The sequence below is a fragment of the Herpailurus yagouaroundi genome, unplaced genomic scaffold (assembly GCF_014898765.1).
Source record: "Herpailurus yagouaroundi ecotype Mexico unplaced genomic scaffold, PumYag 161, whole genome shotgun sequence".
NCBI classification, from domain to species: Eukaryota; Metazoa; Chordata; class Mammalia; order Carnivora; family Felidae; genus Herpailurus; species Herpailurus yagouaroundi.
Window position 1 is genome coordinate 25,249,460 of NW_024412402.1, and position 23,772 is coordinate 25,273,231.

Genomic DNA, 23,772 nt, shown 5'->3' on the forward strand with positions numbered 1-23,772 from the left:
AGCTTAATAGAGTTTTTCTCGCCTTATATTTTTAATGGGACGACTCTTTAAGGAGAATTTAAGACAGGAACCTTCGTGTATTAAATGTCACCTTTGCCCCCCATCAAGCGACATTTCCCGTGAGTGTCAAAGGGCTACCTTTACCCTGTCAGACAGCGATCGAACGTTGTGTATATTCGAATGTGGATGGTAGCCTAACGTTTATCGAACTAAAACAATAAAGGAAAACAAACAAAAAAGCACTCAGAAAGTGTATCTGCAGTTCTTTTAATTCTACCGGACGTCTGGCCCCAAATTCTGGCAAAACGCCGTAACTGCCATGTCAACTAAGGGAAAGGCCGGCCGCCCTTTCTACCACTGCACATGCGCTGTGAGCACACCTTCCGGCAGCCGGGTGGTGAAAGCTACAGAGGCGGAGGCGAGCGCATGCGCGCGGTGTCTTCAGCGCGTCCGGGCTGGAGACTGCGCCCCCCTCTGCACCTCCGCCCGAAGCTACCGAAGCACCTCGGTGCGTTGCACCTCCAGAGGCCAGGGCTGGCTATCTGTGCTGCTCAGCTCCGCACCCCACCCGGTGGGCGGCTGTGGCCACGCACGCCAGGGATCTGCACTGCCCCCCTCCAATTGCATTGACCGCCCTCGCCCCTCACTGCCGCCGGCGGCTCGGGCTCACTGGACACTGGCGAGCAGCGGTGCACTGGTACCCGGGGCGCTGCAGCCGGCCCTCCCCCCTCCCCGTGGAGTCGGGAGTAGTGCAGTCGCCCGCCGTCTGGCAGCGGAGCTGGGTCCCGCGTCCAGCCCTCCGGCCTTTGCTTAGGGCCCCTGATCCGCAAAGAGGAGCGGTCTTACCGAGGCCGGCCCGGCCCAGCCCGGCGGTGAGATGAGCTTCTTCGGCTTCGGGCAGAGCGTGGAGGTGGAAATCTTGCTGAATGATGCGGAGAGTAGGAAGCGGGCCGAGCACAAGACGGAGGATGGGAAGAAGGAGAAATATTTCCTCTTCTACGACGGAGAGACGGTCTCCGGGAAGGTGAGCCTCGCACTCAAGAACCCCAACAAGCGGCTGGAGCACCAGGGCATCAAGATCGAGTTCATCGGGCAGATCGGTGAGTTGGGCACCCGGGCCTTCCTCCCGGCCGCGTACGCCGGCCCAGAGCGCCGACTTGGAGGCGGGGGGAGCGGGGTGGTTCGGGGCCCAGCTCCGATGAGGCCTGTGGGAGTCTCTTGTCCACTGCAGTCTGAGGCCCGCCCGCCGGCGACAGCCCCTGCGTTGCCGGCTTCCCTGCCAAAAGTGACAGCGCACCGCGAGGGCGGTGGGGGTGGCTGAGGAAGACAGGGAGCCTCCCCGCCGAGAGCCTCATTGTTGTGGGTACCTTGCCCTGAGATACTCTAGTTGTCCCTTCAAACTGCCGCTCAGCTTTGCTTCCTGCCTCCAGGATTTCCGAGTGAGACGCTCTCCTGCCATAGCCTGCCAGGTGGGTTTGTTAGGGGGAGACCTTGATCCAGTACTGCTTTTACCATTGTCTGGACATCCACAGCTGTCAGATCCAAGTTAAGTTGGTCCTCTGTGCCTCACTAAGTTCACTCCCATCCACCCACTTTTCCTTTTAGATGTGGTGATGGAGAGGGCTCCCCACCCTTCTCCTGTCTCACCTTAGCTCTGATCCCCTCTGTTAGAGATAGAAAAAAGTTATCTCAAAGCTAAGGAAAGGTGTTTTGAGAAAACAGCTCTGCAGTCTTCAGTCTTTCTGTCTACTTAGCTAGTGTTTCTAAGATTTATTAGAATGCTAGTTTTCAGTTGACGAATTTTCTTCTTACAAAGAAATGATCCTTCTAAGTCCAAAATTAAATGATCGGGGCGCCTGGGTGGCTCAGTCGGTTAAGTGACCAACATTGGCTCAGGTCATGATGTCACGGTTCACGAGTTTAAGCCCAGCATCAGACTCTGGTTGCTAACAGCTCAGAGCCTGGATCCCGCTTCAATTCTGTCTCCCTCTCTCTCTACCCCTTCCCCACTCATTCTCTGTTTCTCTCTCTCCTTCAAAAAAAAAAAAATCATAATTTCTCGATGCTCTAACAATCTTCAAACATGATTATTAATAATTAAAACTAGACTTTAAAAGGCGGTAACAATATAGAAGATTTGGAAGCTGCCAGTGAAGGTGGGGTTGTCTCTAATGCTAAGACTATTTGAAGTCTTGTGTTTTTAAAAACTCTCAGGTAGGGGCACCTGGGTGGCTCAGTCGGTTGAGCGTCCGACTTTGGCTCAGGTCACGATCTCGGGGTCTGCGAGTTCGAGCCCCGCATCGGGCTCTGTGCTATCAGCTCAGAGCCTGGAGCCTGCTTTCGATTCTGTGTCTCCCTCTCTCTCTGCCCCTCCCCTGCTCATGCTCCATCTCTCTCTCTCTCTGTCAAAAATAAATAAACATTAAAAAAATAAAATAAAAAATAAAAACTCTCAGGTACTTCTGAAATGCATGGTCTGTGTCATTAGGTCAGGAGTAGATTCACAGTAAATACTCCTGTGGGCTGAAAAAAGCTTCTGTCAAAGGATTCATACCCTATATAACACACTCTGCATGTGTAACCCTGTTCTTAAGGACTTCCTGAGAAAGCTCGTCAAATACTTTCTCTCACATCCTGAGAGTTCAACAAAGAATCTGTTCTCTCTGTTTTACAGAGGCAGGAAACACTGGCACAAGTAGGAGGAATCCTGGGAAAAAGAGTCTGTGTGGATAGTGCTCTGGCTGAAGTATTTTCCTCTGGTATTTAAGAAAATGAAATCAGGTCAAATACTGGCTCTTTACATAGGAAACTTTTTTGTTATTTTAAATCCAGAATATGAGTGGCCTTTTATGTAGCTGAAGGGGGCTTGAGAGTGAATTTTATGCCCTCTGTTTTCCTGCCTCTAGCTTGGATAGTGTTTCTCAACAGTAGTACTGTTGACATTTTGGGCCTGATAATTCTTTGTTGTCACATGACATTTAGCAGGATATTTACCCTGGCCTCAACCCACCAGATACCAGAAACACCCCTAAAAGGCACCCACAAAGATGTCTTGAGATATTGCCTTATATCCCGTGGAGAGTAAAAGCACATCTAGTAAAGGACCACTAGGTATATGGGGTGAATCCAAAGCATTTTATGCTAAGCATATTGTATGAGATAGTTGAGAAGTCCTTGCCTACTGAGCATCTGTATTTTCAAGTAGTTTTAAAGCTACTGCATGGATTCTTTGGCTCTGTAATACAAGTGTAAACAGGCACACTCTGTGTCTTATACCATCACTACAGGTGATGATACCTCATCAATACGTGAAAGATGATCAGAATGTCCCCCACCCAGCAGTGTGACATGAGCTGTTCTTGGGGAATGGGGACAAGGCCTCCCTCTAGTTCAAGTGAAAGGAAGTTGCAGAAGCTGCTTGCTGGGCCTGCCCTGCCTGGTGTCTTGTCTAACTCCTTGAATCCCAGGACAGCAGCCCTGCCAGGTTTTCTACCAACCTTTTATCTTTCCTTGATAACTCTTCCCAAGCCTCTGAGCACTGTGGGCAGTGTTAACCCTGTGACTTTGAGAAAGCTGTGTCCCTCTCTGGGCCTCAGCTTTTTCACCTGTAAGGCAGCAATAACAGTCAGCTTGTGAGAATAATGTTGAGCTGTCAAGGGATTCTTCTTCATGCAGAGTATGATCTATTTTTGTTGACAGTCTACTGACCTCAGGGCACCAGAGCGAGGCTAGTGAGTAACTTTGCTGAGGTTGTGGTCCCGTGGTTTTCTCCTTCATTGCATCTTTGACTATGAATGAACTGGGTGGACCTTTGGTGGAGTTCCTTGGTCTGGCTCTATGAGTGACATACAGTATAGATTTTACTGTACTGGAGTAAGAAAGTTGATATCATTGTGCTCTGTTCACCTTCCTTGTTGATTTCCATTTTAATTCAAAAGCATTCTTGTAAACCATAGTCTCTTGGGTTTGTTTCTTTCTTTTTTCCTTCTCTCCTTCCTTTCTTACAGGGAACAGTTCCACAGCTTGAAAATCAAGTGCTTTACATAATTAACCTTTTTATCTTTATGATTAATTTCTTTTTCCTCCTGATGAATATATATTTGTCCCACCTGTGTATTCATTTGAGGGACAGACTGGTACATGATTAAGGGTCAAGCAGACAGGGTGACTTAAATTAGATAGGGCTCAGTTTATAATAGCACAGTCTTTGCTAGGGTCTTGTGAAGACCAGAGATAATATACGTGATGTGCAGGTCTTGGCACACATCATAGGTACACAGTAAAAGGGAGTTAAGATGATCATTGTCATTTTCTCTTGACTCATCAAGAAGTTTCCAGGCACTAGACCTTTAACACATGTTACCTTGCAGTCACCCTGATTTCTGTGCAGACCATCCATAAGAAATGTTTGGACCAGGTTTGCCTCCCCTTTGGTCTGCTTGTTTGTCTCCCCACCATTGCCTTCCACTGTTTTCTGAAAGGTGTGTTAGTGCAAGTAAAAACCTATGAGAGGGACTCTACACAGAGTCTTTGCTGAGACAGCTATTTGGCCTTCTGTTACATTGGACCTCTTTGGACCCCATTCCTCATAGTTGCCCAGACCCTACTTAGAAAAGCTGCTATCTCAGTCTTGATTTTGGAGGTCCTACCTCCAAAAGGAAGAGGGTAACTTTTGTTTCTTCTCCCTTCTCTATAACTTGCTCTCGCAGCCTCATCCGCACTCTTATATTCTGATGATTCCCAACCTCTTTCTTTGTCCTGACCTGAACTCTACTGAGTTCCATGCCTGTGTTTCCAACTGCCTGCTAGGCACCTCCACCTGGATACCCCATAGGTCCCTCTGAAACACATCCAAAACAAAACCCCTTTCTCTCTGTGCTCCAGCCTCAGCCCTGCTTCTTGTCCTGTTTGCTCCACTGTGGCCTATGTCACCTGTGTCCATTCAGCCTCAAAAATCTGGAAGCCATCTTAGACTAACTCCTCCCACATGCCCAGCTGGCTCTCCAACAACTCTCTGATATGTCCCTATTCTGTGGTTCCTCTCCATGCCAATGCTACTGCCTTTTGTAACTCTTTTGACAGCCCCTTCCTAACTGGCCTTCCTGCCTTTCCCTCCCTCATCTTTCAGTTCATTCTTGTCTTTCAGTTCAGTAAGAATGAACTTTCTAAAAGGCAGTTCTGACATTGTCAGTCCCCTCCTTAAAATTCTGCTCATCAACTTTCTATTGGTTGAAGGGCAAAAGTGTACCCAGCTCCTTCCTGAGTGGCCCTGCCTTTCTGTCCAGCCTCATCTCTCCCTTACCTTTCATCCTCACCCTTGTAACTTCCTTAGAATATGTTTCTTTTAGAATCTTGGCATCTTCCCTTTGCGAAAATCTTTCTGCAAGGTATGACCTTCTTCCCAGGCTCATACTCATTCTGAAAGCCCCCAGCAAACATGATATCCAGATGACTTAAGCCTTTCTTCCACTGTTCTTCTACAGGCCTTCCTCACTGAAAACCAGTGTGGTAGCTAATCTCTAGTCTCAGTGGCTAGCACAAAGTAGGTGCTCAGTAAATAATTGCTAATGGTACATGGTCAGATCTAGGAATCAAAGGCTGTGTTCCAGATTTTTTCTTCCAACTCCTCCTAGATAAACCAGAGTTACTTGAATGAAGGAAAGGGAGAGTGCAGATTTGCTTTGCTGCTTACTGTTACGAGACAGGGTTTCCTGCTGGTGCTGGTGGCTGAGGCATTGGTGAGCTAGGTGTGGCCCTTACTCCAGGCCACTGAGAACTAAGATGACTTATCCTCTGACAGTCACCCATGCACAGCATCTTCACTGAGGGAACTAGGTACAGAAACATTAAAACGGGTGTCAGTTTGCTTGCTTTTGCATGTTTCTTTGATCAAATTTTCTTATTCCAAGTTGAGGCAGGTTTCTCCCTGAGTATAAGAAAATATGAGTTGTGATCCACTCAGTCCTACACCAACTGCTTGGATGTTGCACTTTGAATGGTGCCCCTTGAGAGTATAAGAAGGTCTTATTTATTCACCTGTGTTGTATATGTTTTCTGTTACTTTCAGTAAGTTTTTGAGACATATTGGGTTTCTTCCTGTACCTAGTATACTTTTTCCAATGGCTTGGTCTGTTGTAACAAAACCAACAAATGTGTGGTGAGGGCATCTCCCATGTCACTGTGACAGCTAATGGCCTACATTTTTTTTTTTTTTTTATGTTATGAGATATTTATTTATTTATTTATTTATTTATTTTAATGTGAAATTTATTGTCAAATTGGTTTCCATACAACACCCAGTGCTCCTCCCAACAGGTGCCCTACATTTTTAGAAGAATTCAGTGTGGTATATAAGGAGCATAGAGGGAAGTTTTTTAATTGTTAAGAGAGACCATTTTTCCGCTGCACTCATTTGGGGGGACTCTAACGCAGGACATAAGGCAGAGCTGGACCACCTTGGAGACTAATGGGGTTAAATAAACCAAAGGTAATTAGAAGGTCAAAATTACAAGGGAGAACAGACATGATTACTCCTGTCTTCCAAAGCCAAATAAACAATATTTGGATTTTTAAAAAAGTTTTTAAAATTAATGCCACTAGATGGATCTGAACCCATCAGTACTAGTTAAGTGTATACTTCTAAAAACTCCAGAGGCTTTCTGTATTTTAATTCATTAACCTATGAAAAGCTAAGTAAAAGGCAATTGAGATTAAATGGATTGATTGTAGCCTAGTAGTGAGTTGTTGAGAGAGCCCTGGAGAGCTATATCTTGCTGGGGATGGGGAGCCCAGGGCTGTTACTGCTCCAGTGTCTGGGAGATCTGGGTGGATGTGGCCAGCGTGAATCTTGACTGGATTGCCAGTCAGCAAACAGTGGCTGGGAAAATCAGGATGAAGACAAGGCTCTTTGGAAGTCTTTTTGCCCTTGCTGACTTAACTTTCTTCTAAGACCTGCGTGAAGCTTGGACCAGACGTGGTTCCAGCCCTGTAGCAGGTCTCAGGTCGTCTCTAATGGTGACCCTGTGATGCAAAGCTGGCTCAATTTCCTTCCAAAGTGGCAAATTCACTCCTTATCTGTTGGTGGCAAGTTTCATCATGAAAACATCCCAGCTACAAAAGTTACTTCCTCCTATTGGACTCAGAAAGACAATCAAGACAGGGAAGTTACCACAACAAAAAACATGGCCAGTTCCTACTTCTAGCTTGAGATGGCTTGTTGCTGAGGGCTTTGGAGTTTGGAGAGAACTAGAGATGAATTGTCACTGCATCTTTGAAATAGATACAGGCCATTTATAGTCTCTTGACAGCTTAAACTTCTTGCTAAAACAGCATTGGGATTTCTGTTCTAATTTATGTGAGAGAAAACCAGACTTTCTGGCAAATAGTGAAGTATGGATGCTATTTCTGCCCCTTTGCACCACAATGTTTGCAAAAGCATTGCAAATGGCTTATAAATTATAAATTAAAAAGCCCAGTCCAGCCCCACTCAGGCTACACACTGGCCACTGTTCCATGACAATTAATGTAGGAGCTAGTATTAACATGTGTCCAGGGAGAAAAGCACTAAGGAGAATGTGACACTATGCAGGGAAGGACCTCTCTTACCAAAGGTGGCCACAGCCAGGTGCCCTTGCTGGGCCAGGCAGAATGTTGCTAGGATCCCCAGATGCTGGCAGTCTGCATGTTCTCTGAACGCTCTCAGGTCCTTCTCTGTTCTGTTTCTCATGTTGCCTTTGGGCTCTGTGATCACAGTTGTATATTTTTCCATCCTTCTCTTTCCATCCTTTTCTTGACTCTGGGATTTCTCATTTAAAGATCATGGATACTAGGTCTCTACCTTGCCTGCTTCTGTACCCTGAAACTATGGGCAGAGTCCAGTGCTTGGGAGCTAAGACACCAGGTCCCCCAGTTAAGGGGTCAGTTCCCACATAGGCTCCAGGACCATCAACAAGGACTTGTATAGCAGCAGATCCAGGAGAGTAAGTGAAGGTGCCCTTGTCACCGAGGCTCTTCCCACCTACTCACTGCACTTCCTTGCATTTATGTGGGGGGGGGGGGCCCCGCCCGGCACAGTTCTTGGATTTTAAAACTAGCAATGGATTGCTCACCTTTCCATGTCCTTTCCCTTATTGTTTGTAAGTGTCATCTCCCATTAAGTGACTTTGTGGAGTATTACTCACCACCCAGAATGCTACTTGCTACTGATTCCATTTAGTGTTTGGAAGAGAGAATGGATTGTTTGTAATATAAAGTGGATCAAAGTGTAACTACATAGGAAATCAGCAGCAAGCTGTAATCACAGAATACAATGTAAATTAATGCAGAAGTGGCACTAGTTTGGGATTATGCTGCTGCCACCTTCCTGAGTTGCATAAATCTTAACGACAGAGCCCACTTTGCTTTAGAATGCTTCCTTGTCTGGGGTGGGGGGGAAAGACTTCTCATGGAATAGGTTTGTCAGAACCAGCTCCTCGGGCAGCAAGGGGTTGATTTTGCACTCAGACTGAAAGCACTGCTTGAAACCATTTTCTCTTTCTGGGCATGGTTCTCCCCTGGGGCAGGGCTGGACACTGCATTTCTTGGGCCCAAAGTTTCAGTCCTGATCAGGGCTTACATCTTGTGCTGTCTGAGGCTGACCCGAGCAAATGCATCTCTGCCCCACTGCCCTGATGCTCTGGTTATCCCTGAGAGAGATTACCTGCTGTGCTCTGGAGATATGGGAGCTGGTTTGGTAGGCGGTTGTCCCAGACACTCCTCTCCATGGACCTGTTTCTTTATCCCCAAGCAGCCAATAGCAGAAGGAGTGAGTGTACTCCACCTGCTCCATGTTCCCAGTTGGTCTGCCCTATCACAGTTTGTAGCCTCACATAGGACCGGGGCCCAGAAATGCTTGAGATGTGGTACCTTGGTAATGTGGCCATATATACTCATAGTCAATATTAAGTGTCCCCTCTGCACAGCCAGGTACTGAGGAGGTGCCAAGAACCTGGGGATATAGGCCTTATCTCTAAAGACCATGCATATAGAGTATCCTCAAATAGCAAAGTACAAATAGGTACAAAATAATATAGGATAAATTGATAACATGAACTTATAATTAAGACTTGAATGCCAGAACTATTTCTAGAGGAGGATGAATTTAGAGCAGTGCTGCTTCTCAAAGTGTGGTCCCTGGACCAGCAGTACTAGCATCCCCTGAGGGCTTGTTAGAAATGCATATTCTTGGGCCTCACCCCAGACACTAGAAGTGAGGCTGAGCAATCTGGTTTTAACAAACTCTCCAAGTGATTTTGGCACTCCCTGAAGTAGAGGAACCCCTGATTTAGATGGAGGGAATAACATTAAAACTTCTGCGTCAAATTGGCCACATGGATTCCCTTGAGGGATAATAGCAGCCAGCAGCTAATATGTTTTGAGTATTTACTATCTATTGGGTACTATTCTGAGTCCTTTACCTGCATTACTTCCTCTAATTCTTATAGAACCTTATGAAGTGGGTTATGTTATTACTCCCATTGTACCAGGTCATAAAAACAGATTCATTCTAGCAGGAGATCTCTAATCTCAGCTTTGCAGCCAACTCTGAGATTCTAAGCCAATCATTTAACCATGCTATGTCTCAGTTTCCGTCTCTGTTAAATGGGTGACAAGGCCTGTCCTAGATACTTCAGAAGATTATTGCAAGGAAGATAGGATTAAATAACTATGAATATGCTTTCAAAAGTAAGAAACGGTTTTAGAAATGTTTTTAAAACAGTGTGGTGTTTTTGTTACCGGTTCCCCCGATATATCTCTTAAAGTACCAGCCTGATGTGCTAGAGCAGAGTTATATTGGGTTTTTACTGTGCCACAGAATTTCTCTATATAAAACCGAGTGTTTGGAAAGTGGGGAGAGAAGGAGACCAGCATATGGAGAATGCAGTGCAAGAGCGGAATTAGGAAAAGAAAAGGAGTCAAAAACAAGGCTCGGGGAAGTTTGTTTTGGAGAGAGGTCTCTCAGAAGCGGGGGTCCTGCAGCCTGGGATCCCCCTTGTTAAGCCCTGTGTAGCTTGGGGTCCGGTTGTAGAGGCTGATGCTCTCTCTCCAGAGCTCTACTATGACCGTGGGAACCACCATGAGTTTGTGTCCCTGGTGAAGGATTTGGCCCGGCCCGGAGAAATTAGCCAATCACAGGCCTTCGACTTTGAATTCACCCACGTGGAGAAGCCCTATGAGTCATACACAGGCCAGAATGTGAAGCTCCGGTAAGTTGTTAAGTTGTGTCTGCTGTTTCCCCACCTTGTCCCTGCTGTTTCCCCACCTTGTCCCTGCTGTTTCCCCACCTCACTTCTGAAGCTGTCTACATTTGAGTCTTTTTATATAGGTATTGAGAAGGAAGAGAACTGAGAGCAGTGGCATGCTGGTAAACGTTTAACAATAGACTCTCTGGGAGGAGAAGCCCTAGTTTATAGCATTTGTCAGTTTCTGTCATGTAAATATTCCTACCATGGCCAATTTCAAGCTCCCAACCTGAGGTGCCTGATTACAGAGTTGGGGAGAGATGTACGGTAATCACCTTTACATAGCATTACTGTCAGACACTAGATTTTAATTCTCCTAAAAGCAGACAAAATCGGTAAACTGTAGCAAGATTATTAAGAAGCAATGAGTTTTGAGTATGTATTACCTTTGTTTTTAATAGAATCCATTTAAGTTTAGGTAATTTAGGTTTTTTTAAATTTATGTTTATTTTTGAGAGAGAGAGAGGGAGAGAGAAGGAGGGAGGGAGGGAGGGAAGGGCAAAGAGAGAGGGAGACACAGAATCCGAAGCAGGCTCCAGGCTCTGAGCTGTCAGCACAGAGCCCAATATGGGGCTCAAACTCACAGACCACAAGATCATGACCTGAGCCGAGTCAGACGCCCAATCGACTGAGCCACCCAGGCACCCCAAGTTTAGATAATGTTTAAAAATTGCTATATTTAACAACCAGTTTATAAAATTCCTGAAAACTGAATAGTCAGCTTTCATACACTGGGATGAGCTGTATCCAAGCACACCATGGGCTGCACATCAGGACCTGCGAATCCTCAGTCCAGCTCTGCCACACAGCAGCAGTGGGATCCTGAGCTCTTGCTTGAAAAGTAGGTAATAGATTTGGATTCTAGTTCTAGGTGTGTCCTCCACCTTTTGGGGTGACAGGAGAATAAAACATAACACAGATTTTCAAAAAATTTAATAAACACAATTTAAGTACATGGGACTGTTTTTATTCTTCTGGTTTCTGAGGATAGGGACTGATTCCAGGGGCCTCTTGGGTAAAAAAAAAAAAAAAAAATCCCGGGGGTGCCTGGGTGGCTCAGTTGGTTAAGCATCTAACCTCAGCTCAGGTCATGATCTCATGGTCCGTGGGTTTGAGCCCCACATTGGGGCTCTGTGCTGACAGCTCAGAGCTTGGAGCCTGTTTCAGATTCTGTGTCTCCCTTTCTCTCTGCCCCTCTCCTGCTCACCCTCTGTCTGTCTGTCTCTCTCTCTCTCTCTCAAAAATAAACATTAAAAAATTTTTTTAAAAATTAAAAAATCCAGAGCAGCTCTAGACTCTTGGATGTAACTTGAGATTATGTGAAGTTACTGGGCTAAAGCCAACTTCCTCCATCACTCTGGACACCTGGCTCCGGGTTTGATGCCACCTTAAGATCAGCTCATCTTTATCACCTCAAGGCCTGGTTTTCGGATGGTGCGGACTACAGCAGGACCTTTCCTCTCCTTCTGTCTCCCTGGTCTCCCCTCTTCTGTCAGAAGAGTGATTGTAGGCTCTTCTTTTTCAATCTTTGCAGAGAGGTCTAAACACTGACGTTACCCAAACTAAAGACAGTATTTCCTAATTGCATTCAGAAAAGGCTACAACAGTAGCCTGTCTAGTTGTCACCTAAACTTGCCTGTGGGACTTACTATTATTTAATTTAGTATCTTCAGTGGATTGCTCTTAAATGTTTTTAAGTCAGAAATAAAGATGTTGAAAAGAGTGGTGATACTTCAGAATATGAAAAATAGGATTACCATATGATCCAGGAATTCCATTCATGGGTACACACCCAAAAGAAGTGAAAGCAAGGGCTCAAACATCAGTGTACACCCACACTCATAGCAGATTGTTCACAATAGCCAGGTGGACCAACGTAAGTTCCATCAGCAGATAAATGGATACACATACAGTGGAATATTATTCAGCTCTAAAAAAGGAAGAAAATCCTGTCATATGCTACAACATGGATGAACCTTGAAAACCTTATGCTAAGTGAAATCAGCCAGCATAGAAAGACAAATACTGTATGATTTCACAACAATGTGAATGTGCTTAATGCCACTGAAGTATGATTAAAATGTTAAATTTTGCTGTATATATTGTAGGGGAGGAAAAGGGTTTTTTCCCTTTTTCGATCTTAGGTCGACTGGCTGAGGTTCTGCAAATCAGACTGACAGAAGACAGGCTAGCAAGAGAAAAGCAGACCAGTTGATTCACATGTGCATTGTGCATACACACAGCGATTGGTCATGCAACGGGTGGTTAGAACTCGGAGCTTACATGAGCATCTTAACAGAATAATAATTTCACAGAGAAATGACGAAACAAAGGAAAGGGACTTTGAGCTTTTAGGGGCAACAAATTCTGGGAAGGTAAATATATGGGGGAAACAAATGGAAAGTAAGAGTTTGTTTAGTAAGATTTGTTATGTAGATTTCTCTAGTGCAGTCTCTGGGCTGATAACAGTTGTCTCTGATGATTAAGAATGTTCTGCTCTTCCTGCTAGAGAGTGGGGAGGGCAGAGAGTTTTTCTTGTGTCTGCTTCTTATTGCTGTATATAATCCTATACCAGAGTGGCATATTTTGGAGTGGCATACGATAAATCCCTTCTGTATTTTACCACACACATGCACACACAAAATGAATAAAAGAGAAAAAAGTGTTGCTGTCCAATTAGATGAAGACTTCAGGATTCATGTTGAGAAAGAGAGGAGGTCAAGAAGAGAAAATTAGTTAAGGGAAGTTTATAAATTTCAGTTCCAGATTAAGGGCTTTTATCTTATCAGGCAGAGGGAAAACATGAAAAGATCATTCTGGACTCCTCTTTCTTTATATTTGGTTGAGGGAGTGGTTCTTTTGGACAATTAGTTTAAAGTCAACCCACACTATTTGATGAATGGTGCAGAGACAAAATTGTTAGAAGGCTAGTATGAGGTTCTTCCTAAGCATCTTACCTTAGTAGACACAATGGGACCAGGCAGAAAATGAAGAATTTAATAGATATCAATAGAATTGACCAGTGAGTGGAGATGCAAACATATGGCTATCAGGAAGAAGAGATGATTTATATTTTAAATGATTCATCCAATTTTAAAGCCTGCAGCACTGGCAGAATGTGTGAAAGTTCACTAGACAGTTGGAAATGCAAGCCTGGCACTCAGGACAGAGAAATGCACTGTTGGGAGTCCTCTGCTCAGGGGTAAAAGCTGGTACATTTTTCAAGAAGGAGAGCTGAGGGAGAAGAGCCCGGGCAGGATCTATTGGGGCATTTGGTGGGGGGATAAGAGGGTGGGGTGGGGAGAGAAGCAGGGTAAAGCCCTCTTGTGGAACTATAGGAAGAGCATTTCAAGGAAGAGGAGGAAGTATTATACACGCCAGTGTAGAAACAAGCTAAAAGAAAAGACCGCTGGATTTAGAAACTAGGGGACCATGTGTTACCTTCAGGAGGACAGTTTCTGGTGGTGGAGACAGAAGCCAGGGGTGAGTAGTAGTGACTGGAAAGAAGCTGCAGTAGTTAGAACAGGACCCCTCAGTGACAGCTGTTCCAGAAGAATGGTCAAGAGTGTAAGACCTGGAATGTTGGGGAATTGATGAGATTGGGACTTTGTATAAACTCAAAGAAGGAGGACTTTATTGGAGAGAGATTCAATATGTTGAGAAAATTGGAAAACTTGAAGAGTCAAAATACCAGACAGTGGTTCTCCACCAAGGCTCCTGTATTAGAATCACCTGGGTGGTTTTAAAAAATGTTGATGCCTATGTCCCTCTGTGGAGCAGTTACATGTCAGCTCTGCCTGGGCATCAGGATTTTGGAAGCTGCCCCCCCCCCCCCAGGGTGATTATAATGTGCACCCAGAGTGAAAATCATTCTGCCTGATGGAGGAGGGGAAAGGTCTTGAGAGACCGAGGTGCCGTTGGAAGGAGGAAAGGATGGGCAAAGACACAGATGCACATTTAAGCCCTGAGTTAGACACAGCACAAAGCAGAGAAGGGAGAGAATTAGAAATCTTGACTTGGAAGGCCTTCCTCTTCTCAGTAGAGTAAAAGCTGTGAATCCCACAGAGAAGGGGAGAGGAGGCTTGAAAGCCTGAACAATTAGAAAAGGGTTAGGGACAAATAAGTCTAGGGTAATGTGGCAGAAGTTACTGAGATGAATAAAAGGGTTGCCAAGCATCAGTTAGGGCCACACAGAGGAGAGTAGCCTAAATGTGCAGTCGATCTGGTTAGCAGTTTTCTCCAGGAACAGTTGACAGGTGATGCAGATTATCTAAGTTTCTTTTAGAAGAAGATATTAAAAGGGTGTTCATTCACTGGGTATTAGCACAAAGTAAGTCCAGGGGACACGGATGCTGGGGATCGGCTGCACTAGGGTGGCTGACTGGAGAGGTCAGGCTTGGCTTACTAAGCCCTTCAGGGACCATGTCTCTCTGTTCTTCCCTACTTGTCTCCTACTGCAGCAACACCTCCCCAAGGATCCACAGTTCAGCCAGAGACTATCGTTGTTCAGGACCTCTCCCACCTCTGCTGCTTTACTTGTAAGGTCTGCTCTGCCTGAGTGCCCTTTTCTCTCTCTCTAGCACTCGATTCCTCTATCTGATTTAGCACTTGCTCTGTGTTCTAATTTTTCTGTTTGTTGACCCACCCTCCCCAGTGGACCGTGAGCTTCCCATGAGATTATATCTTATTCATCCTGTGCCAAACAATAAACGTTTGCTGAATGAAGAGCTGACTTACTTTCTCCATTCCCTATTTCTCCCATTTAACTCGAGGGACTTGAAAAATGCTTATTGATTGAATATTGTTAAGTAAACAGGCATGCAAATAGAAGAGTGTAAGACAAATCCCTGTGCCTGAAGAGCCAGGAGTTAGTTGAAGAAGTAAAACCCATACACAAATACACATGGTAGGCAGTGGTAAGGAGCATGAAAGGCATAGGATAACTTGCTATAGGCATATAAAACAGAAACCATTTTTATTTAGGGCAGTGTTGTCAGCTCAGAGGATGGGCTTGAAAAGGGATTTGAGGGAAGGTCTTTGAACTCCCTGGAGCTATAATTACAAAATTTCATGTTATAAATGCATATGTTCATTTTTATTTGTTTTGTTTGTTTGTTTGTTTTTCTGGGAGAAGGGTCTACTGAGGTAAATTCTCAAAGGAATACAAAGCCCCAAAGGTGAACCACCGTAAGGGCTTTTCTCCAGTGGCCCTGTTTGGTGAGTAAATCAAGGCAGCATCTAGAAACCAGAAGTGTTCACAATACGTCTATCTCCTATAGGTATTTCCTTCGAGCCACCATCAGCCGCCGTCTCAATGATGTTGTCAAAGAGATGGACATTGTAGTTCATACACTCAGCACATATCCAGAGCTGAACTCTTCCATCAAGATGGAGGTTGGGATTGAGGACTGCCTGCACATTGAGTTTGAGTATAATAAGTCCAAGTAAGTATCTGGGGCCTCATGGTTGTGAACTATTGAGGGAGGTTAATAAGATAGTACTTAATGAGAACGCAAGCTGGTGGAGTCCTGGCCTTGGCTGGCTTGAAGTGACGTGTTCACTGACATGGTACCATGAATATATGTGCCAGGCTGGTGAAAAGTAGATAGAGTAGGAAATCAAACTTCATTCTACTTAAACTAAACTGTTTGCAGTTAAAAAGGTACATTTAAGTCAAATACCCCGCATTGTCTTTCAGAGTCAAGCTAGACAAACTTTAAGGTTGTTTTGGTACAGCTCTTGCCTTCTACTGATGACCACGAAGCATCTCAGAATACCATTCCTGTTATCATTTGTGTCTGATCTACAATATGTCTTTACAGATCAATGTGAAGAAACCAAACACTGGCCACAGTTTGTTGCTTCCTCCTGAGCTTAAATGAATTGTAGCAAAGAACACCTCTTTATAAATGTCTTTAAATTTTAGCTGGCAAGTTGGGAAGCCATGTCTATTTTAAACTATGTTTGCTGTCTGAACGTGAAACTATTTAAGTGCTTGTAAATCACAAAACTTACTGACACTTCAAAAATGTACCACAGACATCTTTCTTTTCAGTATACACATTCCTGAAAACGTTTGAAAATCAAACATGCAAAGTAAAAGTGTATTCTATTCACAGAGAACTAAAAAAAGAAATTAGAGTCTCTAACTAGGGTTCTCACTAGGGAGACACTCACATCAGACCCAGTTTTCAAGAGCAACAGGGTTGTCGGGGGGAGGCAGGGGGGTGTTGTTGAGCCAATTGGCTCTCCTGTGAAGGGAGAGGAACAGGGCTTTTTAAAAAACTAGCAACATACATGGTTCCTAGAACAGGGGTGAGGGAAAGGCATATTTTTTTCCCCTGCCCTCTGGCCTGGAACCACTTGTGACCCAGAATGGGCCCTGCTTGGCTGGTCCCACCTATGGAATGGGGTGAGGCGAGCTGGGAGGGGGTGTTGATCTGCCCCAGGCAAGGACATGTAAGGAAACAGCCTTCTTCCACTTTCTCCTCACAGTCTCAGGGCTCTTTGGGCCTTCTGGAAAGGAGCCATCAAAAGTGCATGCCCACCAGTGCTCCAGCCACCTGGTAAAAGGGGTAGTTGGCAGGCAGTGCTACCTTGTAGAGCTCAAAATAGCTGTCAGTCAGCAATATGTTCAGGACCAAGCATGGTATGTGAAAGGCACTTCAGGGAGTCTATTTCATAATATCAAGAACTGGGTGTTCAGACCTGTCCTGCCCTCTCAGCAGGCTGTGCTGTGCAAAAGCAGTCTAATGGAGAGCCTAATCCCATTCTGCCCTTAAGGATTGCCCTTGGGGTAAGATTAGCAGGTAACACTTTTATGCCTCAGGTTTCTCACCTGAAAACTGGAGTCCTGGATCAGGATAATGGGTTTCAAACACATACAGAAAGGATGAAGTGAAAGAAGAGCCAGGAACCAGGGTTCTAGGCCCTCCAAAGGAGTGATACTTTCATGTTTTTCACATTTTAGTGCTTCCATGTAGGATTTCATTGAGAATAAAGGAATTTCCAGGGGCACCTGGGTAGCTCAGTTGAGAGTCCAGCTTCAGTTCAGGTCAGGATCTCAAGATTCATGGGTTTGAGCCCCATGTTGGGCTCTGTGCTGACAGCTCAGAGCCTGGAGCTTGCTTCGGATTCTGTGTCTCCCTCTCTCTTTTCCCCTCCCCCTCTCGTGTTCTATCTCTCTCTCTCTCTCTCAAAAATAAACATTAAAAAAGATTTAGAAGAAAAATGTTTAGTTTTTCAAAATTTGAAAACCCCTAGAATCTATGATCTCTCAGCATTCCTTCTAAAATGCTGGGAGTGGCCTACGTGCTTCTTTTGTAAGTGTTCTTAGGTTATCTTCTGAAAGTGTCTGCAGTCTTCCCAGTTAGACTGTAAGCAGAAAGGCAGAATGAAATAGGGGAGAAGACAAGCCTAGAAATTAGGCACCTGGGCTTACACCCTGTGTCTGTCCCCTACTCAAATCTGGTGCAGGTTTGAACCAGGGGTTCAAGATAGGGGTTCTATCTTCTTTGAACTTTCTTTTCTTCACCTGTAATATAAGGAGGTTGAATTCTAAAGTCCCTGCCAATACTTACATCCATGATTCTGAGCTTCAGGTTTGAAGATTTTCCCCTCTGCCTGCATGTGCACACACAGACCACTGGTACTACAGACTGACTCAAAAGTTTGAAAGGTCAGAAAGCATCGTGCAGCATGGCCGAATTCACAACAGCTCACAGAGCACACACCATGTCAATAGGGCCCAGAGAGAAGGTGCCCATGGAGCAGTATGCATGCCCTGGCCTGTCACATCCACAGCAGACGAAGCTGCTTGCTGCAGGCCACCAAGGCCGACTTCCCAAAAGATGTTTTGTGGAGTTCAGAGACAGAGAGCAAGACCTGGTTCCTGTATTTGTGGGGCTGGACTCCCATACATCAGGACATCTGAGACAACACATACACAAATACACAAGACATAAACAGAATTAAAGCACTGGGGAGATAGATCAGATGAGCATATAACATGCAGGAAAGATGTCCTGTGCTTACATACGGAAGAATGGAAGGGATAGGGACTACTGTGATTCAAGTAAAGAGCATAGTGGGAAATCATTCTGCAGTGGCAGTTGTGGTGAAAATATGAGTGAGTGTGCACCGTGACTCCCCATCTTTAGCCAGCCTGTATGGTGGTGCCCCTGTCCTGAAACCCAGAAGGCCTGGAAATGTGCACAGGTCAGCTGCTGTACACACATCTTGTTTTCTGTGCTTTCTCTTCCCCAGATACCACTTGAAAGATGTCATTGTAGGGAAGATCTACTTCCTGTTGGTGAGAATCAAAATCAAGCACATGGAGATAGATATCATCAAGCGGGAAACGACGGGCACAGGCCCCAATGTGTACCATGAAAACGACACGATAGCCAAGTATGAGATCATGGATGGGGCGCCCGTGAGAGGTGAGCATCCTGGCCCCCAAGCCCACAGCCACCTCCCCTGTTCTCCAGGCCCAGCATGGAATTATGGAGGGGCCTGGGGTGGTTATACTGCTAAAGTAAGATTGCCCATTCACCTATAATTTCTCATCTCTAATTGTTTATTGTGGATCCCAATAAAGAGGAAAAGAAGGGCTGGGTATATGGAACTCCAAGCTCCTTCTCTACCTTCACCCAGAAGAGCTCCACCTTGGCCTCGTTTACACATTGAGCTTGTATTGGAGATTTCATCTTAAGAGTTACACGTCTTAAAAACAACAACAACAACAACAACAACAAAAGCTTGAAAAGTACTGGTTTAGCAGATAGTTTGCACATTTTACCTACTGACATTCTTTGCTACTAGGGAGCAAGATATTAATGCAGAATAATCATTTTTGTTCCTTAGTTCTAGCTCTTGTGAAATGACTCATTCTCTGAATTCATTCACCAAGTGCACATACTCCATCCAGCACTACCAGGTGCCACAGACCACACCAGGAACGGGACAGAAACAGTGCGCCTCCGCCCCACCCACCCCAGAGCTGACATTACATCTGGAGTGAATGGAGTTGCAAGCTTTGTTATTTGGGGAGTCTGTGATTATTTGGGAGTAGCAATCATTTATGTTCTTCTGGCCCTGCAGCCATTGATGATGAAGAATATATTTTTTCATTTAGAAGTGCTTGGTGATGCCAAGGTTTTATTCAGTTTATTCCTACATGTCTTCCATGTGGAAGGAGGGGACAATGACAGCCAATTCTTGGGCATCATCATTCTAGGTCCTTGCGGGGGGATAGGACTGAACTCTCCTGACTCTCTGCATGTTCCATTTTTTTCACCAGCTGTACAAGTAAACCCACTTGTCATTTCCCCTGAGAAATAAGACAAAACAGTAGATAATTAAAAGTGCATTTATATTTAGCTTAGGCTACATTATAAGTTTGGCCTTTCTCAGTAGAATTACTGTCCTAATTTCATTTCTCTTAAATTAGGAAAGGCACAGTGTTAGAGCTGGAAGGGACCTAAAATATCATGTAGTCTGATTCCACAATTTTCCACATGAGAAAATTAGGGTCCAGAGAAAGCAATGGACTTACACAGAAGTCATACAACTGGTTAATGGAGAACTGGGACCAGAATGAGGATTTTCTCTTTTTCAGATCACTATACCACCCTGTTTATCCATCTTAGAGTGGGATGTGTTTTGCGGGGCATACACCATTTAGGTTGGAGGAAGGTGGCATTGAAATTGCTGACTGACATGATGAGTTAGCTGGGGCTTGGCAATTGGCCTGTTAAAACACAACAACTAGACACATTACATATAATCAAAAGATGCTTAGCAGTAGTATCCTGTGCTGTTCATACTCACTGGTCTCTATGTTGGAACAGTGAGAGAAGATGCAACAGGACCTGGAATCGAATTGCAGAGTCACGTTTTTGCTTCAGAAGATCACTGAGCCACAGAATGCAACTTCCCAAAGTCTAGAAGCATTCCCTTGAGTGTGCCATGACACGCTTAGGTGGCGCCTCCCTTGCTGTGGGCAGAGAGTGACTTGGTGTAAGGTAGGGTGGGTCACTTTGCCCTTTGCTCTGACTTCTGCCTGGCCCTTCCAGGAGAGTCCATCCCGATCCGGCTCTTCCTGGCGGGCTACGAGCTCACCCCCACCATGCGGGACATCAACAAGAAGTTTTCCGTGCGCTATTACCTCAACCTGGTGCTGATAGACGAGGAGGAACGACGCTACTTCAAACAGCAGGTGAGGCCCAGGTACCTCCCTGAGACCCCTGGCTGCCCTAGAGCCAGCACAGGAAGGGCATCATCCCTGTGAAGATCAGGTTCCATTTCTGACGGATTAAGTGGAGTGGTATAGGGGAGAGAGTTTATTAGTCTCTGTGCCACTTGTTGGTTCACTGAGAGGGAATCCCATGACAAGAATGAGGGTCCCTACTTGACACCTCAAATTCGCTTTCGCAGGCCCAAGGCCAGTGACCACTCTGCCCTTCCTGCCCGTACCAGAAGGAGCCCTTGGTGGTGTGGACAGTGGCTATCTTTGGTGAGAGAGGAGCAGAGGAGGTTTTGCTAAGATTCCTGGGAGAAAGTTAGAGCCTCTGGGAACCCCACCCTCATGCCTCCCTCTCAAGATATCATGTCACCTCCTTCTCCCAATTCTGCAGGAAGTGGTGTTGTGGCGGAAGGGTGACATTGTACGGAAGAGCATGTCCCATCAGGCAGCCATTGCCTCACAACGCTTCGAAGGCACAACCTCCCTGGGTGAGATGCGGACCCCCAGCCAGCTGTCTGACAACAACAGCAGGCAGTAGGCCCCCAGGGCCAAGAAGCTGCTGGGCTTCCACCCAGCACCCCCGTCTACCAAACACCAGCGGCTGGGGGAGGGGAGGACGGTGTGATGTTCAACTGACCCGTTACTTGCAACCTGAAAACAAATCATGTTTTGACTTAAATTCTTTTTTTCTGAAGAACCTAAGGGGCTTGGGTTGGGAAGCAGTCTCCTTGAGATTCTGTGGCTGATGTGAGAACAGGGAGAGGTAGCATTCTGGTAGCTGGTCTCTCTGGGGAAAAGAGCCTTTTGTTGAGGCCTTCCATGGGGGGCTGCCTCACATCTTGTAGGGGAGCAAAGAGTAGGCATCCTTGGATCCTGGGTCTCTGAGCTTCCTGATACAGGATCTGAGCATGTCCCTGGGATTCTGAACTGCCAGCAGGGCCAGGGGGTAGTCCTACCTTATTCTCCCCTCTGCTGTGTCTGAGGTAGTGGCCAAAGAAGCTGGTCCTTCCCCATCCTAAATGGCAGCAGGGAGACTCAAGATCAGGAAGCTACCTCTTTGGGAGTCTTGGATGTGGTGCTTTGACGCTTCCACAAGCCACCTCCTTTCTGGCCTTTCTCTCACTGCTGGGACCCAAGCACCTCCCTTCTCCATCTTCTACGGACTCTTGTCAGTAACGTCCTGGAACAGAAGCTTCTGGAAGGGCCTTTGGCTGTTGTCCCCTCACCTGTGAGAAATTCTGGGCACAGAGACACCTGGGGTTAGTGTCATGCATGGGTGGCAGCAGTGTTGGATATAAGAGGCCAAGCCAGAAGTATGGTGACTATGTGTGGTTGCAGTCTGCCTGCACCCCATGACTGCACTCTCCAGCCCTGAGGGCTGGGTGGCTCTAGGATACTGCTGTGTGCCACAGCAAGCCCAAATAAGGGCATGTGTTTCCTTTAAGAGATCCCGGGAAGGCCTCGATCTCTTTGCTTCCCTAAGAATGGATCCTCATCACTCCTTGCTCTCCCTTCATTTAATTTGTGGGAAGTAGGGCTTGTAAGTTTTGTTCTTACTGTCACCCATGCCCCTTCATTCTCTGAGTTTCAGGAGGGAGAGGAGAGCCTCAGCAGAAGACTCTGCTACACAACTTCAGAATAATTCTGCTTGCCAAATTATGTCTTCACCTTCACCAGTTGGCTGACCAGACTTTAGGACCATTGATGTTTTTGTTTAAAAACATACAGAAACTCTTGTGGGTATTCTTGTTACATGAAAGGAAAGGGGACCTTCCCTCTGTTGCACTGTGCTCGGGCCTATTGGAGTAAAGGTGTTGACATCCTTTTCTGCCTCATCTGGAAATGACCTATTGGCCTTCCTTCCCTTCAAGCAGACCCCATTGGCAATAAGTCCAATATCTATGGGTCTGAGTTCTCTATAGTTTGGAAAGCAGGGAGTTTTGTTCCTTTGTCATCTTTTAGTGTGGAAAATGGGGACTCCTCTTTTCCTCAGAAATCAGTGTAGTCGTGGGCCTCTGACTGGGCAGGGCTCATGGGTCAGGACTGAGACTGGGGGGAGAAGACACTGGGATGACACTAGAGGTTGACTGGGGACAGCAGAACCACAGAAGGTAAGGTGGCTCCCCCACATGCTGGACCCCGAATTCAGGTGCGACGGACAATCTCATGGGAAGAGAATCACCCATCCAGCTGCCCCTGGATTATCAAGTTTGGAGTTTAAGGATATGGGGGGGGGGGGGGTAAATTGTGTGCTCCTTGTCTTTTCCAGATCATGAGATTAGGCTCTGGTGTGCCTCCCATAACAGCTGGTATTCTAACTAGAAAGTTCCTCTGCCTCCCAACTGATAACCCAAATTCATTTTCCAACTTTCCTAACATCTTAAACTTTTTTTTCTGGGAGAACTAGAAGATAGAATTTGCTTTTATTCTCTCAGGAGCTGTGCACAAGCCAGGTCTTCTGTTTTCTCTCACTCTGTCCCCATTCTCTACTTCTCTATGCGACTGTGGAAGTGAGAGGAGGGACCGCCCCCTCCTTTAAAGGTCCCCATACCTGGGAGTGCATAGGTACTAAACCAAGCAGTGCAACTTGTAATTAAGCAGCTGCAGTGTTTACATGTTTCTTAATGTGTCGTCTTTTCAATGGCTGTATTTTAAAAAAAAAAAAAGAAGAAAAAAAAAGAACACTTGTTTCAATTGTCTCTCTGATTAAAGGAAGCCCCTGTGGCTTGGAGGCATTGTGCCCATGGTCCACCAGGTTCTGTGGTTTCTTCTGTCTTATATTGTCTTTTTTTTTTTTTCACCATTTATTTATTTTTGGGACAGAGAGAGACAGAGCATGAACGGGGGAGGGGCAGAGAGAGAGGGAGACACAGAATCAGAAACAGGCTCCAGGCTCTGAGCCATCAGCCCAGAGCCCGACGCGGGGCTCGAACTCACGGACCGCGAGATCATGACCTGGCTGAAGTCGGACGCTTAACCGACTGCGCCACCCAGGCGCCCCTGTCTTATATTGTCTTATACTCACACAAAAGGGGAGACAGACACCCACCCTGATCCAACATGACACCTGCCCTCTCTCTGGCTGTGGCCCCTGGCGAACACTGATGTTTTATTCACACCCATTTTAGATAAGCATATGCTGAGAAAGGAATCCCAGCTGTATTCTCACCTGGCAACCTGTGCTGATGTTGCTGGTGGTTTAAAGCCCTATGGGACCCAGATGACTTCAGGGGCATCTGAGGAAGG

At 45.8% G+C, this 23,772-nt stretch overlaps 1 protein-coding gene across 1 annotated transcript; it reads left to right on the top strand.

Moving 5' to 3' along the window:
- Positions 1-470: 470 nt before the first annotated feature.
- VPS26B (VPS26 retromer complex component B) lies at positions 471-23,280 on the top strand. The gene is made up of 6 exons (XM_040483589.1): positions 471-1,100; positions 10,088-10,244; positions 15,560-15,724; positions 18,546-18,721; positions 20,357-20,499; positions 20,918-23,280. Exons 1-6 carry the CDS (start codon positions 878-880, stop codon positions 21,062-21,064), a joined length of 1,011 nt encoding a protein of 336 aa, XP_040339523.1. The 5' UTR covers positions 471-877; the 3' UTR covers positions 21,065-23,280.
- Positions 23,281-23,772: the final 492 nt, after the last annotated feature.